The sequence below is a fragment of the Gossypium hirsutum genome, chromosome A03 (genome assembly GCF_007990345.1).
Source record: "Gossypium hirsutum isolate 1008001.06 chromosome A03, Gossypium_hirsutum_v2.1, whole genome shotgun sequence".
Classification (NCBI taxonomy): Eukaryota; Viridiplantae; Streptophyta; class Magnoliopsida; order Malvales; family Malvaceae; genus Gossypium; species Gossypium hirsutum.
The window spans coordinates 94945514-94965439 of NC_053426.1; the positions used below are offsets into that span (position 1 = coordinate 94945514).

A 19926-nucleotide genomic window follows, 5' to 3' on the forward strand; every position below is an offset into this window, starting at 1 on the left:
ATTGGAGGAAATAACCAAATCGTCAAATCAATTTAATCCATCAAGTTATTTGAGTAATATAATTTTAAAAAATCTACAATTAATAAATAAAAATATTTTTTGAACTATATTTTTTATAAAATATACATTAATAGTATAATTAATTTTTAATATACAAAATCTAGGGTAAATTATATAGATAGTAACCCAATTATAAAAAAAAATTATTTTAGACACTCAAAATAAAAAGTTTATAATTTAAACACTCATGTTATATAGTTTACATAGCAGTTAAAATTTTAGTATAATAACAATTTTATTTCTCAACTTTTATATATTATATTAATTTAATTATATACAATTTTAAAAAATTAACCTTCAAAATTTACAAATGTTCTCAAAATTACATAAATATTTTTAAAAGATATAATAATAAATTTAAATTTTATATTAATATTAATATAAAATAAAAATCTCTCACTCCGGTCCCTCTCCCTCTCTCCCACCGGAACTTTCCTTCCACCGTCCTCGTACCCCCACCCCCACCCATCACTGTCCCTCTATTGCTTCCGAATTCCATTAATTTCATGGCTAATTTGTATCCAAATACTTGTAATATTCCTTCTCATACTTCTTCTTAATTGCCTCGGGGGTAAGGGAACGGTGGTGGGAGGGGGTGAGCTACGGAGGTGGGAGGATTTTTATTTTATTTTATTTAATATTAATATAATTATATTATTAATATTATATTAATCTAAAATTTATTATTATTGAAAGTATTTATGTATTTTATATATTTTTTATAATTTTTTAAAATTAAAATCAAAATTTAAAATTATTTATAAATTTTGAAAGTGAATTTTTTTAAAAAAATATAAAGTGATATAATATATAAAATTTTATGACTAAATTTATTATTATATCAATTTTTTTAATTATCATATTTATCATTTATGATTTTAAGGAGATTGATTAGAATGACGGAATTATATACGTTAATGCTTTAATTATAAATTGTTTATGTTAAATATTGAGTTAAAATTTGTATTGATAATCCTAAATTCTATTTTACAGAGTTGTAATTTGCAAAGCAGCAAGCTGGGAAAGAGCACCCCCAATAAAATCACAAAACTACTCCTTTTGACGTGCCATTTCTTGTCCTTTTGGAGCCTAGGACTGATCGTACCATATCCACTCTCTCAACTCCACGTGGTATTACCTTTTTTTCTTTATATAATTATAAACCACAACGAAGGTCCTGCTTCAATCCTCTCTCGTGCCTAGCTTCTATATTTTGGCTTTAGGGCTGAAAGGCCGGCATGAAGGTCCGATCATGGCTAGCTACATGCACAACCAGCAGCTGCGCCACTTTAACCCACGACTCCACCATCCCGTTCCCTAAAAAACCACCGCGCTTATCGGAACATTTGGTTTCCGATAGTTCCTCCGATAATCGAGGGAGCGCCACCTCATCTTCAGCTTCTTCAAGTGACACGAGCTACAGCAGCCTCCCTAGCAACCCTTCCCTCCAGACTCTGCCATCTGTACCTTCCTTACAGCTTTTCCCTGATACCTTAGTCTTTTCCGTCTCTGACATCAGCGTTTCTTCAATTATGCCTCTACCCAACCACCCGATCACCTGCGTTGCGGTTCAGGGTAACTTCTTGTATGTTGCTTCTGTTAACGAAATTAGCGTCTACGATCGCCAAACATCCACTCTTCTCGATGCCTACAACGGCAACGATTCATCCTCCGGTTCCGTTAAGTCTGTCACTTTCTGTGACGGAAAAGTCTTCACTGCTCACCAGGACTCTAAGATCCGGGTCTGGCAAATGACCGTGACTAAAAAGCACAAGTTCTTAACCGCCCTACCTACCGTTAACGACCGCTTACGTCGTTTTGTTCTCCCAAAGAACTATGTCAGTGTTCGCCGTCACGTGAAGCGGTTGTGGATCGAACACGCCGACGCCGTTACTGGGCTCGCCGTCAATAGAGGTTTAATCTACTCAGTTTCTTGGGATAAAACCTTGAAGATATGGCGAGCATCGGATGCGCGTTGTTTACAGTCTATTAAAGCACACGACGACGCCATTAACGCCATCACGGCCTCCGTTGACGGAACGGTTTATACAGGGTCCGCTGACCGACGGATCCGAGTCTGGGCGAAACCCTCAGGCGAGAAGCGGTACGCATTGGTGGCGACTCTTGAGAAGCATAAGTCAGCGGTAAACGCACTGGCTTTAGACGACGAAAGATCAGTGCTTTTCTCCGGTGCGTGTGACCGTTCGATTCTGGTATGGGAGAGGGAAGATAGCGCCAATTACATGGTGGTGACGGGAGCGCTGAGAGGGCATGGAAAGGCAATCCTATGCTTGATCAACGTCTGTGATTTACTAATGAGCGGGTCCGCTGATCGGATGGTTAGGATCTGGCAACGTGGAGTGGAAGGGAAATATTGTTGTTTGGCAGTTTTGGAAGGTCACCGGAAGCCGGTGAAGTCGTTGACGGCTGTCAGAGACGATGAACATAGTGATGTAGTTTCGGTTATTAGCGGAAGCCTGGATGGCGAAATTAGAACGTGGAAAGTCTCGTTTTCGGGTAGCCCCTCGTCGGCGACGGATTTCCGAAAATGGAATTTGTGAAAAAAAAAAAGGAATTGAATCATAATTAAATTGAAAAAAGAAAAGGAAAAATTTGCGGCCGCTTAAATTTTTTCTGATATGGTCCCGGACGTTTTACCAACCCTGGATTATTTGTTCTTTTGTTTCTTTCAATTTTGTTTGCTTCCTGAAAGATATATTATTATTTTCAATATATAGTTCACTATTTCTGCATCATGTTGTTCATTTAGAAAAAAAGAAAAAGTTTAATTGAAATAGTATGTTTTTTTAGGATAATCAATTGCAATAGTAATTATTAATTAGATGTAGTAATTCTAAGTAATTAAAATAAGATATATATGAGGCACCGTACATGTGCCCATGTGTGCATATCTTACACCTGGCCACCATATCATTATTATTATTTTTATTTTGGTTGGTGTATGGAGAGGAAGAAATAAAGTGATATTAGAGTTTGTAATTTAAATGTTTTTAATGTTATACATTTTTTTTGTTATTTTAGTTTATGGGCATTTTAAGATTTTTTTTATAGAAATAAGGTTTGTTTGATTTATTTATAATTTATTTTTGATAAAGTTTGATTTTATTATGGTTTAAGGAACAATTGGTAAGAGTGTTTAAATTTCGGTTAAAATTGAATTAATAGATCGAATAATTTAATTCGATTAATCGGTCAGTTAATCAATTTAGTTTGGTCGAAAGTTAGTTAAAGATTTTTTGAAATTTAGGTTAAAGGTTAATTCGGTTCAAAATCGGGTAATTAATCTAATTAATTGAACTGAATAAATAATATTATATGTATTATGCTCTTATTAATTCATATAATTCTATCAAATGAGTATTATCAGTTTATTTATTTTTATATGTTTTATAATTGTTTTAACAAAAAAATATGAATTAACCGAAATATTTCAGTTCAATTAATTTTTTGAAAAAATTTCGGTTCAGTTAACGGTTAAAGGATTAAAAAGTTTGGTTAATTCGATTAATACTAATTCGGTTCGATTTAACAAATTGGTTAACCGTTTAAACACCCCTACTAGTTGGAAATAGACATGTTTAGATCACATTTCATGTAATTTTCATGCTACACATTCATATTTAATCTATGTTATTTGGTTTTGTTAATGTCATGGATGAATTTAGTTAAGATATATGTAAGGAAAGTCGCATTAGATCTATGTTAACATAATTAATTGACGAGATTGTTCAAAATATCTTTTGAATATGATAGTAAGATTTTGAGCTCATAACATATAATTATAATGTAATTAGTATATATATGTGGTCCTAGTGGGAGATTGTTGGATCATATAGATATCACATATATAATAAGAATAATTACATATTATTATTTACTATCATAAAATATTAGTTCAAATTAAAAGTGATCTAATTTGGTTAAGACTTATCGAGTTTCTATTAAATAAAATATGAGCCAAATATGTGTATATACCCTAATAATTAATTTCTAATTAATGATGGGTTGATTAGAAATTAAGGTTAATCTGTAAAAATTATTTATTAGGATTATGATTCCAAATTACATCTGCATAATTTTGCTAACATTCACTTTCTTTAATATACTTTTGTGTCACTTTAAAAGATCAAAACCATGAGATTTGAATATTTCAAGATATCAATTGATTTAGGTACACTTTCATATTTAATTTTGTTTTTCATTATCTGACATGACAGATCTTAATTTACGGTTCTAAATTTATATTAGAGTGTTTTCGATTCTAACAAATATTTCATGTTATCAATCCATTATTAAGTCAAAACATTATAATGATAGTGTTAGCGTCTATTTTGTATTTTTTTTATAATTGGATGATTAAAACAAAAACTTTTTAATAAAATCATCTACAATGTAATTAACTCTTATGTTTAATGGATGATATATATATATGTTATTTTTTACCTAATACTTATATATAACATTTATGCTATTATTAAAGTGTGTAATTGAATTACTGTCAAGAGTCAACTGAATACAATTTCCTTCAAAGAAATTACAAAAATAATTTTACATATTTTAAGTAAGTTATATTAATAAACCAATAAACAATTGTAAATGTTGAGACTTCAGCCATGATACCAATATTTATTAATAATTTTTATTGGTAAAAATACCACAAATCCCCTATACTATACCTTGAATTGCATTTTAACTCCTCTACTAAAAAAAATGAACAAATTAGCCTCTATACATTAGGTGAGTGAGTAAAACAACCCATATGTTAAAAATTGGTGTTTATATATAAGGCATAATAAAAAATTTAGCCCTCAACATTTACAGGTTTATTCAATTTGACCCTTACTTTTTTATTGGAAATAAATTAGAAAATTTTGAAACTAATAAGGTTAAAGGGTAAAAAAAAAACCTTAGTAACAAATTAAAGAAAAATCAATTAAGCCATTTTAAAATTTAAAAATTATTAAAAATCATAAAAAAATTGAAATTTTAAAAATATAAAAATAAACATTTAACGGTGCAATTTTAACAGATTAGCTGTTTTGCTCACTCATCTAACGTATAGGTACTAATTTGCTCATTTTTCTGTAAAAGAACTAAAACACAATCTAAGGTATAGTACAGGGGTTTTACAATACTTTTACCTTTTTTACCAATTCTACCAAAACCTTATTCCGGTATTTTTATACATTCAATTTTATTACAAATTGTTTCACATACATTATTTTGTATATGTTGATAAATGTAGTTGATTGAGTTGGTATTACAAGTCAACTCAATACCAACTCAAAAAATGACAACATCATGTTAAACAATTAAAGTAAATTTAATATTGGTAGTATGTTGTATTTAACTATTTAAATTTCTTTTTACTCATAATTTAAACTAATTTTTTATTTTAAATTTGTACATATTGTATATATGTAATTATTATTAGTTTTAAACATTACATTTTATTATTTATTGTATGCTATTTTTTAATACACACCTATTTTTTAAATACATGATTTCTAGTTAATTTATTATTAAAATAAAATCAATTAGGAAAAATTTTAAAAAAATAAATGTAAATAATTATTTTAGTTTAGTTTAAATTTATGTATTTAAAGGATCCCATCCATACATTTTGATTTACGATTAATCCTTCCAAATTTTTCTATAAATTTTTAATTATGTATTTAAAATATTTGATTCATATATACCTTCTTCCATGAGTAAATTGAGTATTTAGATGTAGGTTTATTTTTCTCAAAAAATAAAAAAAATTAAAATGATCGACACATTAATTTACGTTTAAATCAATATCTAATTTCAAGTCATTATAATAAATTTAAGTAATAAATCTTAAAACTATACATGAATTCTAGTTTAATGTGTAATTATATATATGAATTTTGATTTTGTGTAATTTTATATATGAAATTTTGATTGGATCTTATTCTTGTAAATTATTAACACAATTATTGATATAACATCATTTTATGTTTATATATTGCATACATAAATAAATATATTTATATAATATAAAAATAAATTGATGTATTTATTTCTTTAAATGTATATGATTAAATCAAAATTAAAATTTCAAGTATACATTTGAATCACAATTAAAATTTTAGATGTATATTTATAGCAAAATAAAATTTATGTATACAATTATACATTAAATCAAAATTCACACATAATTTTAAAATTTATTCTTAAATTTAATTTTTATAATTTTTTTATAAGAGAGAAGGGGGAAGGGTTGTCTAGAATTTGGCTAAATCAATACAATTCTTTCACCATTTATTATTATTGACTTAGTTAACATTTAATTTTCATGGTAAAAAAATCAAATAAATATTAATATTTAATAAAATTTAATTTAAAAGTATTTATTGTCATTAATTAATTACATTGACTTAATACTAGTGTTTAATAAAAATAAAAGCAATATATATTAAAAATAGGGAAAATTATTTGATATGCTGTCACAAGTAGGGTGAGGTGAGGGAGTTCACAAGTATTGTATAAGACTATAATAAAAATATTTTAAAAGTATATTAAACTTTTAAGATTACTTATAAATATATATTAGTAATGTATCAAATATTATCAAATAAAACAAACTATTGCAACTATTTAATGCGATTGCCATTATCAATTGCTTTGGAATCGACGAACATGTTACTATGGTGAATTGGATTGTGAAGGAAAGCATATTCATGGGAATTTAAAAATTAATTGACGATATGAAAAAGGAGATTGGGTAGTTTAAAATCAACAAAATTTGGTATATTTGCACAAGCTCAATTACTTCCAGAACCGGCGACCTGGATTCCAAATTCGAATAATTCTTTTCCGCGAAAATCAACCTAATCAAAGATATATAGATGAATAAATAAAAATTAAATAGTGAGGAATTAAGGATAAAAGTATTCAAATCTGCCTAATTTCAGGAATCAAAGAGTTGATACACGAAATGTCAAAGTCAGAGTAAACAGTGACTACTAAAATACAAAAATAACAAGTTAAGAACTGAGGTCTACCGACTAATGAAGTTTTAATCCTACATGTTAGAGTGTTAACGAAATTAGTTATGGTTTGTTATGAGGTGGTTAACGTGATCAGCAGAGTTGTTAGCCAAATACTGTTAGTCACTCTCTTTAAATATCAGGTCATTGTACATAGACGAGGGATGGTTAAAAATACAGAATTAGATATTTCTCTTCAAGTTTTGAATTCTTTAGAGATTTACCTTAGATTCTAAGATGGTATCAGTCGCCTAGTTCCTGGTGGTTGTTTCCGCTCTGATCTTATGGATCTGTCGATCGATTCTCCCTCTGGTGAATCTGCTAACATGCCTTTCTCTCATTCACGGTTAGTTCACAGCTTTCCTCGTCATGAAACAGTGAAATTGGATGAGACGAACTTCGTTCAATGGCAACTTCAAGTGCGTCTTATTGTTGAAGGCTATGATCTTCAAGGTTTTTTGAATGGTACTGTTACTGCATCGCCGCGGTTGGTGGCGTCGCCTGATGGCAGTCTTGTTTCGAATCCAGACGCAATCTTGTTCACACAGCAGGATAAGCTGCTCGCATCCTGGCTCTTTTCTACGGTTGATGCTTCTTTGCTTTCCTATTTCATTTCAACTAAGTCTGCCTTTGATATTTGGAGTACTGCAAGTCATCTTTTTGCAGCGTCTTCCACTGAAAAGGTGTCTCAGATTCGACATGACCTTCATGCACTCAAGAAGGGTGGATCTACTATCAAGAAATATGTGTCGAAGATTCAGACTCTTTGTGCACTCCTTGAGTCGTCGGGATCTGGTGTGTCAGAAGCTGAGAAAGTGGAGGTTCTTCTCGCTAGTCTTCCTCCTGAGTTTGACTCGATTTTCATGCTAGTTTCTGTTTCGTCGAAGTCCTTGCAGTTTAAGAAAATTGTTGATATACTGATGGGCTTCGAAACTCGATTGATGCGGGTGGTACGTGAGATCCCGATGGTTGCGAATGTGGTGGAAGTCTCTAGCACTGTTGACTCTGATTCGCGTGGTGCGCGCGAGGACGATTCTCATTGGGGTTGCGTGGTGGTCGAGGCTTTCGGTCTAGAGTGCAGTGCCAGATTTGCAGTCATTTTGGCCACGTTGCACAGCAGTGTTACTACCGTTTCAATAGAGACTATGGCTCTCCAGTCACTGGTCGAGACGGATATGGTCGGTCTCGTGGGTTTGCTCCTGAGCAACATGTTAAGGGCAGATCCTGGAGGCCACCTCATCGAATAGAGCAAGGTAATTATTTTGGGTATTCCCAACCCAATTGGGCTGGCAATTATGATGGCCCAGGTTTCGATGCTTTATCACCAGATGCTGTACCACGTGGTACCCGCCCATATTATGGGCCATATGGTCGACCCCCTAGGTCTAGTGTTGGCCACGGGCCTTCACATGCTTTGAGCCGTACTCAAGAATACTTGTATAATGGTGTTGGTCAGCCGAATGTAGCAGGCCATTTTTCTAGGCCCTTTGGCCCACCTGATCCGCCACATGGGCCTGTTGTGGTGCTCTGTATGTGTCTCAACAATCCCCTGGTTCCCCTGTTGCTAATTGTGTTGATGTTGAAGGCACTTTGCCAACTGCTCCGCCTGAGGTTCCATGGCGAACTAAGCCTTGTGCTCAGGTTTTTGATGTTGACAATTTGCAGTGCATTGGATTACCTAGGATTCCTGATTTTTATGCTTCAGATTTTTCAGATGCCTCACGATATGACTCCAGTTGCAGTAGTGGTGATCCGTATATTCCTATGCTAGTTGGGACTGCGTCCTGATACTCAGATTCTGGTGCTTCACATCATATGTGTCAGAATGCTGTCGATTTAAATGCCACCATTCTGTATTCAAATACTTATGAACTTTAATGGGTAATGGGGCTCCTACTAAGATTACATCTATTGGGGACATGGTTATTTACACTCGGTCCAAGCTGTTACGTCTGACAAATGCTTTGTGTGTTCCAAGCATTCGTAAGAATCTCATGTCTGTGTCATAATTTGCTAAAGATAACAACGTGTTTTTTGAATTTCACCCACTCTATTGTGTTATTAAGGATGTCCAGACGCAGGAAATATTACTGCGGGGTCAAGTTCGTGATGGGCTCTATCATTTTTCAGTTGACGTTTCTGCTCCATCTACTACAACATCTAATATTCATAATGTTGCTCTTCAAGCTAGTTCTTCTATTTCTTCTGATGCTTTTATTTTGTGGCATAATAGGCTCGGCCATTCGTTGTCTAAAGTTGTTAATGCTGTTTTAAATAAATGTGGCATTGTTGCTAATAAGAAATCTCTTTTTAATGTTTGTATTACTTGTCAAAAAGGAAAATCCCATAAATTTCCCTTTACTCATTCTAATACTGAATATGTGAAATTATTTGAGTTGGTGGTTTCTGACTTGTGGGGACAGGCTTCTATTGCTTGTGAAGGTAATTTATATTATGTATCGTTTTGTGGATATGTTCAGTCGTTTTACATGGGTATATTTAGTTAAAAGAAAATCTCAAGCACTTGATTGTTTTCTTCAATTCCAGAAAATGGTCGACACTTAATTTGGGAAACATATTAGGAAGTTTTAGAGTGATTGGGAAGGTGAGTTTCAGGTTTTTACCTCTGCTCTTGCTAATCAGGGAATTATCCATCGTCTAGCGTGTCCTCACACCTCTGAACAAAATGGGGTTGCTGAGCGTAAACATCGACACATAGTGGAAACTGGACTCACATTGTTGGCACAGGCTAATCTTCCTATGAAACACTGGGGATATGCCTTTTATAGTGCTATTCATCTTATCAATCGATTGCCTACTTCGGTTCTTCAAGGTGAGTCTCCGTATCAGAAGCTTTATGGGTGTGAACCTCAGTCTGATCATTTTTGGGTATTTGGTTGATGCTATTTTCCGTATTTACTACCGTTTGTTCAACATAAGCTGGGGTTTCGATCTCAATCTTGTACATTTTTAGGTTACAGTTTTCACTATAAGAGCTATTTTTGTCTTCTCTCCGATGGAAAGGTGGTAGTATCTCATCATATTGTGTTCGATGAAACTCGATTCTTGTCTTTCTCTTTTGTGGAGAATGATACTGATGGTTCGATGCAATGTACTGCATATGTTCCTGTTGTTTCAACATCTTCTATGTTTCGTCAACCTGATTCTCGTTGCCTCGAGGTGGTTTCCCCATCTGCATCTTTGCCAGATTCAACGCATGAGGTTGTGCAAGATGGATAAGGTATTTCACTTGCGATTAGTAGTCGACCAGCTGGCATCTCAATCGCTTCAAGCTCTAATGTCCAAGAACCTTGTTCTACATCTCTTCCTATCAGTCAGTCACCAATAATACCGCCATAAGGTCCTCCTGTTCCTTCGGGAAATGTTCATGCCATGGTGACTCGGTCCAAGGCGGGAGTTTTTAAGCCCAGGGTTTTAACCGCAGAGGCTGTTAAGTTTGAGCCCTGCTTCATTACGAAGGCGTTTACTCATCCGGAGTGGAAGTTAGCTATTCGAGCTGAGTATGATACGCTGATGGCTAACTCTACCTAGGATCTCGTGTCTTTATCTCCTGGTCGAAAGACAATAGGGTGCAAATGGTTGTTCAAAATTAAGAGAAATTTTAATGGGTCTATTAATTGCAGAAAGGCACGCTTGGTTGCTAAGGGCTACTCTCAAGTTCTTGGGTGTGATTTCAATGATACATTTAGTCTAGTAGTTAAACCGATTACTATCCGAGTCATCTTGTCTATTATGGTTTCGAGAGGGTGGTCATTCCGACAAGTTAATGTGAATAATGCATTCTTGAATGGGGATCTTGATACTGAAGCCTTCATACATCAACCCCCAGGGTTTGCACAGTATGATTCTGTTGGGAAGCCATTTGTTTGTCATTTGAAGAAAGCTCTGTATGGACTTCGGCAGGCTCTATGTGCTTGGTTTGATAAACTAAAGCAATTCCTTGTATTTGTTGGGTTTGTCATATCCAAGTCTGATGCATCTCTATTTGTTCGGGTTACTTCTGACTCTGCCTTGTATGTTCTTGTCTATGTGGACGATATAATTATCACGGGGGATGTTCCTACAGTTATTACTAGTTTTATCCAACTACTGAATGAAGAGTTTTCGCTCAAAGATATGAGTGACCTTCACTATTTTCTTGGGATTGAGGTGACACGCTTGTCCGCCAGGTGTATTCACTTGTGTCAAAAAAATACATTCGTGATCTTCTTGCTCGGAGCTGATTGTTACATGCAAAGGAAGTTCATACTCCTATGATGAGCTCGGCGCATTTGTCTAAAGATGATGGGGATAGATTGAGTGATCCTACTAAATATCGTAGTCTAGTCGGTGCCTTACAGTATGTAGTTCTTACTCGTCTTGATATTGCTTATACTGTGAACCGTATTTTTTAGTTCATGTATAGTCCTACTACTACTCATATGATTGCCTTAAAAAGAATTTTGCACTATCTGTGTGGTACAATTGACTTTGGTCTCGTTTTCTGACCATCTAGTCGTTTGTCTCTTGTGGGATACGCCGATGATAACTGGGGTCTGGATTTTGACAATCGCAGCTCTACGTCTGGTTACTGTGTGTATTTTGGTCACACGCCTATCTTGTGGTGTTCCAAGAAACAGCAAATTGTTTCTCGATCTACGGCTGAAGCTGAGTATAGGAGTCTTACAGCTGCTACTGGTGATGTTATTTGGTTAATGTCGTTACTTCAAGAGTTATAGTTTTCATCTGCTGATAAACCCACTGTCTGGTGTGATAATTCCAGTGCCGTTGCGGTTACAGCTAATCCTGTTCTTCATTCAGAATTCAAACATGTTGAGCTGGACTTATTTTTTGTTCGCGAGAAGGTTGCTAATGGCTCCATTGTTGTTGGAGAGGTCCTTGCGTGTGACCAAGTCGCTAACATTCTTACTAAGCCACTCTCCGTGACGTTCTTTAATCGATTTCGAAATTATCTTCGGGTCTTACCTATTGGGAAGTTGGATGAATGTTAGAGTGTTAACGAAATTAGTTATGGTTTGTTATGAGGTGGTTAAGGTGATCCGCAGAGTTGTTAGCCAAATACTATTAGTCACTCTCTTTAAATATCAGGTCATTGTACACAGACGAGGGATGGTTAAAAATACAAAATTGGATATTTCTCTTCAAGTTTTGAATTCTTTAAAGATTTACCTTAGATTCTAAGACCACAAGTAATTTTACAAGCTTTTCTCACGAGGTTTTAGGTGAAATACTCGGGACATTGGTGAAAATCTCATCTCAAATTTCTATGGTTTTGTTACTAAAATTTTAGAATTTAAATTCACGTTTCAGTATTTTAATCTCAATAATAATATATAAATTCTATTCAAATAAATTTTTAATTATCTAGTGAAAGATGGGTTGTACAGGTGATTCTCACTAAGTATACGAAATGAAGACTTGAAAAATAATTAAAATTGATATATAATTGAATAGTGGAAGAAATAATGCATGAGGGAATTAATTGTTGAATAATGAGTTAGTGAGCCCCTCTTCTCTCTTGATTGTAGACTATGCAACCCATCATTTTAACGTGACAAATACTTATCGAAATTCAATCAATTTCCTGACTGACTATCATCCAAATGTGAATCACATTTAATTTCCTTTGATTAGACATCCATCCATCGCCTTCTTTCATTCTAATAAATTCTAAAATCTATTGGGGGGCTTTGAATATATGAACACTACACTGAAAACAACCTTCCCCCTTCTTACATTCTTTACTTTCAACATTAATCTTCAATGACGGCAAACCCAATTATTCTGCATTCAATGCAATGGTAATTAACATATCTTTACATAAATTATCGGGTTCCAAATTTGTAAATAAAAAGAACACAAAATCAAGTCCACCTTATACTTGTCTTGTACGTTTAAATACCATAGAAAAACATAATTAATTAAGATGCCCAATTCCAAGCTCTTTTCATACTCGGAAGAGGAGAAGCTGATTTTAAGGTCCAAAATGATACAAGCAAGTTGTGTGTATATATAAATATAAAATAGGGTGGATAAGTGATTGCGTCTAGCAAGAAATTAAAAGCGCTTGTTGGACAAAAGTTGACGTTGAGCTCATTGTCTTGGTCTTCTTCGTGTCTGTGATATAACAGGCAAATATTTCATTTGTGATAAATGTATATGAGGGACGTGGAGCTTTACATTATCAGAAATTTATGCATGGAAAAAAAAACATATCACTTCGGAGATTAAATTATGAACAGATAAATCATAAATGTCATTTAAATAGCAGACAACTTGATAATAACAGCTTTGTTTCTAATTACAATAGACATGAGATAAATTTTGGTAATTTGAGCATGCCAGAAATAGTTTTGATAAAAAATTGTTTAAATTTAATTAAGAAAAATATATAAATAATATAAATATATATTTTATAAGCTGAAGAGCGCGGTTGAAGTTCCTGAATTTTTCAACACAAATCAATTAAGTGTAGTATTTCTTTCTTGCACTCAATTGAGCCTTTAAACTTTAAACTTTTAATTAATTAAACTATTTAACTGTTAAAATTAATGATCAACCATTAAAGAGTAACGAATGTCTTTTTTGAGTTATTTTTGCCACCTCACATGTTAGGATTATGCAACATGACAAAAATTGATATTTTTCTATTAAAAATCATACAAAATCATAAGAAAGTATACAAAAATATTTAAAATATTATTAATAAATATAAGAACATAGAAAAGTGAAAAAAATTATAAAATTATTAAAAATTACAAAAATATTTTAAAAATATATAAATTACAAAAGCTAAAAATTGTAAAAATTATGAAAAAAATATTTCAAAATATAGATTTTTTTTTGGCGCAACAATGATTTGAACCTAGGCTATCCCTAAATCTTAAGATAGATGAACAACCTGCCAATATATTATTACAATTTGGGGTTTAAATAAAAAATTATTTAAAAACTAATAAAAAAACTACAAAATATTATAAAACATTATAAAAACTTAAAATTACAAAATAGATTAAAAATATATGAAAAAATTATAAAAACTATTTTTTATTATTTTTTGTGCACGTAGCACAACGATCAAGTTGTTGGCATCGTTGTTGGGGAGATTTGTGTGTGATAACTAAGTTGTGTTAATTTTTGCATGCTTTTTTAGGGAGATAATTAGCGACATCAAAATTTATAGATATAACGTTTCACTTTTTGTGTACAACCTTATTTCCTTTTTGTGTTATAATATCTTATTCATTTACTCTAATTGTTTTGCCTATTGATTAAATTCTTTTATGCTGTTCATTTGCTTAGAGTGTGATAGTGGTAGATACCTAGAATTATTAGTTGTGGATAATTAGTATTGTATGTGTTAATTGTTGGGTCTAGTGCCCTGAATATAGTATATTCGTTTGTAAACTTGTAATTTTTTCGAACAGATTGAATAATAAAACAAATTCATGGATTACACTAATATACTTGTATGATTTTCTCCATACAATTTTTTCACGTAAAGCAAAAATGGAAGCAAATGTTGCTCATTGGTTGTTGAATATTTAAACTAATACTAAGCAATATTATGTAGTGGGATCGTAATATGAAAAGACAACTTATATTAGTAGACGAACCTAAACATGTCCTCAGTCTAATCGGAAATGAGCAAACCGATTGAAAGGCTAATATACCATCTATCAAGTCCAATTAGGGAAATGCTTTGTCTTAGGCATCAGAGCGGATGATTACCAAAAGATAGAGACATAAATGTGACTGAATGGATAGGCAGTACATAGAATTAGACCCAAAAAGAATAGATCCTGAATCCATTTATGGATTTATTCACTTGTGATATTCATAGTGCGACATACTTAAATCCTGAGTGGATGGTGGACTATGTATACGTGCTCGTACACTTTGATATAAGTAAAAGCTTGAGTTCAAATAGATAAGAAATCGAAAGCTGGTGCATTGAGTGTACGACTTCTGCAGTATGGAGTCCGAGACATGGGTAAATGATATTGCAACAACCCGTTTTTCAGTGGTGCCAGAAATAGTGGTTTTGAGACCACAATTTTGATGAGTGAGTCTGTAATAATAATATTTACATGTCAAATTTAGTGATATAGTGAATTTTGATCTGCTAGATTTTATTATTTGGCTAATCAATCAAAGTAAAAGTGGGTTTGGAAAATGAGGTATTGAGACCTCCTTTCTGTAAACTAATCCTGTAAATATTATTTTTGAATATTTAAGGAGCTATTATATAGGTGAATTAAAGCTTGGTTCAAAGATTTTAGTGATTGGATGGTTAATTAAGGTAAAGGGACTAAATCGTAATAGTTGTAAAAGTTAACCGGTATTGATTTTTATTAGTTAAATTGCTTAATTAATAACTATCTAAGGTCTAAACTGGAAATTTACCACCTTTTAAATGCCTTTTACGGTTAGTTCTTGTTTTCTTTAATTATTTTATGTTAAATTATGTTAAAATAATATTAATAAAGGTTAAAATTTTATAACATTGATATCATCATCTTCATTTGTTCTCTCCACTGAAACTAAAACATAAAAACACCATTTTTGAACACTCCAAGGTTTGACCAAGTTTATTGTTTTGCATGTAAGTCTTTTTGAAGCTAGTTTTTTTTTGTAATTTTTATGTTTTTGTGATAGTTGTAACTTAATCTAGCTAAATTGTACCTCTTTTTTCAAAACTGTTAAAGTTTAGAAAAGTTTTTATTGATGTTAATTGAATTTTTTGAATGTTAATGGTAGATTTTGAAGCTTAGAAATGAAATAGGACTAATTTGTAAGATGAATTTTGCTAGTTTTTTAGATTTAGGAAATAAAATGAAAAAAATTAAAATTTGATATGAGATTGCTATAAATATTGATTGTATAGGGATGTATAAGGATATAATTGAAATTAGATTGAAAATCAGGGCTTAATTGTGAAAGATATACTAATTTTGGTTTTAGGGACTAAATTAAGTAAAATGAAAAAAAATTAGGAAAATTGTGGAAAATGATAATAACATGTTATATGTATTAAATAAGCCATTATAAGGTATTTATAACTGATAATTAGAAATAAATTACTGTATAGATCAAGAATCGGTAGATAATCAAGGAAAATGAAAAATTACAAATTAGTCCCTAACACGCTTGCTTTTGTTGTTTACCCTGGTAAGTTCATACAATATAGTTCTATGCATTTTTGTAATGTTTATGGTGAATTTTGCATTTTGAGAATGTTTGAATGTATACTTAAATGTGCCAAATTGGTACAAAGTTGAGAAAAAAGGATTGGATTGAAAAGTGATATATTGTTACATGTATTGAGCTTGGATAAACATGAGATAGGATACAATTGGCATGCCAATAGGGTTAGTTGCATGCTGTATGGGTTTTATATGAGATGAGATGTTGACGTATGATATATATATATTCATTGACTAAACCAGAATCCTGCATTTGTTGCAGATTACTAAGTTATATCCATAGTGATTTAGGCATGTTTCTTGGGGAGGATATGTAGCCTAAGGGCTTGGCCTTCAGTGTCTAGACATGTTTTTGGAAGGATGTTTAGCCTATAGGTTTGGCACTCAATGCCTAGGCGTGTTCTTGGATGGTAAAGCTCGTTTGAACAATCAAACATATTTTGGGTTGATAATCACATATCCATATCTGTTTATTATAGTTTATCAGGCTAAATTGACATTGTTATTAAAATTAGATGAATGGTAAAAGTATTATAATGAGATGAAGTAAGTTATATAATGTCAATATGCATATGTTCAGTGGTTTGATGCTATAGCTTTGATTGAGATCAATTTATATTGAATGAAATGTTTTATGCATTATATACTCAATGAACTTAGTGGATGATTTGAATTGTGGTAACAGGGGAAAATTGTTTAGTTAAGTATGTTATTTTGTATTTTGTGGAATTTAAGGTAAGTTGTACTGTTTTGAAACTATGAGCTTACTAAGCTTATTAGAAGCACTTTGTTTTGTTTTCTATTTCATGTAGTTATCATATTGTAGAATTCGATGATCGGATCGTCTTGAGGATCACATTATCCAACCATAATTTTGGTAGACATTTAGCATTCAAATTCAGTTATTTTGCATGTAATAGGAGTTGAATTGTAAATATATGTATTTTGGATTGAAAGCTGAGTGTTTAATGGGTTATATATATTGTATGTGTGCTTGATGGAATTTGGGATATGTTTGATAGCTTGAAATGGTAACTTGAAAGGTGGTTAAGCATGAGAAATGTGATAGATTTATATGGAGAGTATATGGCATAGTAGATTGATGTAGGAATTGGATGTTATAAGCATGGTATGTTAAATGGCTTTTGGTGTTAAACTTATAGGTGGCTAGAATGACAATATGGTTAATTGTAAGTGATAGAAATTTAATAATTGGATCGCACATATGACATATGCATAGCTATGTTCTAACTTGGCATGAAATAGGAAGTACTTTGAAATTGACCAATGTTTTTGATGGTGCCTTTAAGCCTATTGTTTAGAAATAGAAAATGTTACGTTTTGGCATTTTTTGTGCATGTTGAACAGGTTTAAAGATTGGTTAAATGCATACTCATGATCTAGGTAAGTTTGGTTTGAAAGTTTGCATAATTAAAACACTTATTGGCATACACAGGCTAACACATGACCGTGTGTCGCACACGGGAATGTGACACAATCATGTGCTCTTGATGAATTGGGAGGTTTTGGTTATACATGGTTACAATTTGTTACACGATCGCATGACTCTAGTTTACACAGTTGTAGTTTATAACACCACCTAGGCATATGACCACGTGACGTTGTTTTTTGATTTTTCCCTAGTTGTTTAAAAGTTAGTGTCCTTATTTGTGCTTGGGTCAAGTTAAAAGCTTTCGTAAGCTCGATTGGGACTCGAATTTGTTTTTAATTCATATTAAACATGAACCATAACTTGTATTTATTGATTTATTGAATGCCAAGTGCCCTCCGACCACTCAATCTAAAGCTAGAAAATGCTGGGAAGAGTCTAATGAGATACCTCGTTGCTATATGTTGGCAAGCGTGACCAGCACTTTGTATAAACAACTAGAGAGCTGTAAGACTACTATAACTAGTTTAATGAATGCCCAACAAAATCCCAACACTTTGGTCAAAGATTATATGATCACTCTTATGGGCTACTTTGTCAAGGCCACGGACAATGAGGCCAATTTGGACTAGAACACTCAAATTGAGATGGTTCAAGAGCTTTTCCAAGGATTTTGTTAGTTTTCAGGCCACATACAACCTTGGTAACAAAAACCTGACGCTTACACAACACATGAAGGAGTTACAATCTTATGAGTTGATGTTGACTGAAGGTCAGTAGGTTTGAATACTAGAATCAAATATAGCTATCACTTCTTCCTCAAAAGGGAAGGGAAAACACACTAAGAAATGCAAGACTAAGGTCTTTAGGCCACCACAAGTGGAAAGGAAGAGAACCGGAAAGCCTAAAGACTTATCTAAGTCTAAATGCCTTTTTTACAGCAAGAAAGGGCACTTCAAAGAGTAGAAAGAATACCTAGCTACCAAAGGCAAATGTATAGAACTCTTGAAGATAGAAGCTTGTTTAGTGGAAGACTCAATAGACCACTAGGTCATTGGTCCGGGAGGCACTAATCATGTTTGTGTTTCTCTATAGGGGTTTGAGGAGATGAAAGATCTTAGAGATAAAAACTTATCATTATGGACCGGTAACGGGACAAGTGTGGCAGCTGAAGTAATGTGAAACGCTTATCTTTATTTTGATAATTTTAGGAAGATTATTTTAAAAGACATTTTCAATGTACCAAGTTTCAAAAGAAACTTAATTTCATTTGCATGTTTATATAAAGACAACTTGACCATGACTTTTAATAATGGAATTGCAATATTTAGAAATCATACTCTTATATGTAATGGATAGATGTCAAATAATCTCTATTTTATCAAACCAAAGATGTACACACTGCTTGAGATTGAAATATTAAATAAGAAACTTAAAACTTCTTACTGTAATGAGGCACACCTTTGGCATTTGAGACTTGGTCATATTAACTGAGAAAAAATCATTAGACTTGTAACACCTCTAACCCGTATCCATCGTCGGATTAGGGTTACGAAGCATTACCATAATCAAAACATTTAACATACATTTCATATATAATCATAAACATATTATAATCCAGTCATTTACATGCATATCGTCCCTAAATCGAGCCTTCAAGGCCCTAAAAATACCCTAGAAACAATTCAGGACCAATTTGAAATAATTTGGAAACTTTAAGAAAATATTATAAAATTTTGACGACAGGGGTCACATGGCTGTGTGTCTAGGCACATGGCTAAGACGCACTCCCGTGTCTCAGGACATGTAACCTTCGAACTGGGGACACACGGCCGTGTCCCAGCCTATGTCCTTACCCATGTAACTCTCTAAGTAGGGTCACATGGCCAAGTCACGCGCCCGTGTGTGAGGCTGTGTAACACTCAAAATGGCTTCACACGCCCATGTGCCAGGCTGTGTATCATCTGGTGTATCACCTTCATTTTTTGGACATTCACGAGCAAAGTGTTCCAGTGATCTGCATTGGAAGTAGCCCTTCGTCAACTTCCAACATTTTCCCCAATGTTTCTTTCCACAATGCTCACAAGTCAGCATTTTTCAGAACTTTTATTCGGCCCTTTTACACTTCTAACACCCCAAACCTGGCCCAGACGTTATGGCCGAATCTGGCGTGTCACATTGCACTACTTTTCGAAAATATGAACTCTGTTGGTAA

The 19926-nt window shown here is 32.9% G+C and overlaps 1 protein-coding gene across 1 annotated transcript; it reads left to right on the forward strand.

The window, feature by feature from the left end:
* Nucleotides 1–1231: 1231 nt before the first annotated feature.
* Nucleotides 1232–2813, forward strand: LOC107886478 (protein JINGUBANG). The gene has a single exon (XM_016810449.2). The coding sequence runs from the start codon at nucleotides 1299–1301 to the stop codon at nucleotides 2619–2621; it is 1323 nt and encodes a 440-aa protein (XP_016665938.1). The 5' UTR covers nucleotides 1232–1298; the 3' UTR covers nucleotides 2622–2813.
* The last annotated feature ends 17113 nt before the right edge of the window (nucleotides 2814–19926 follow it).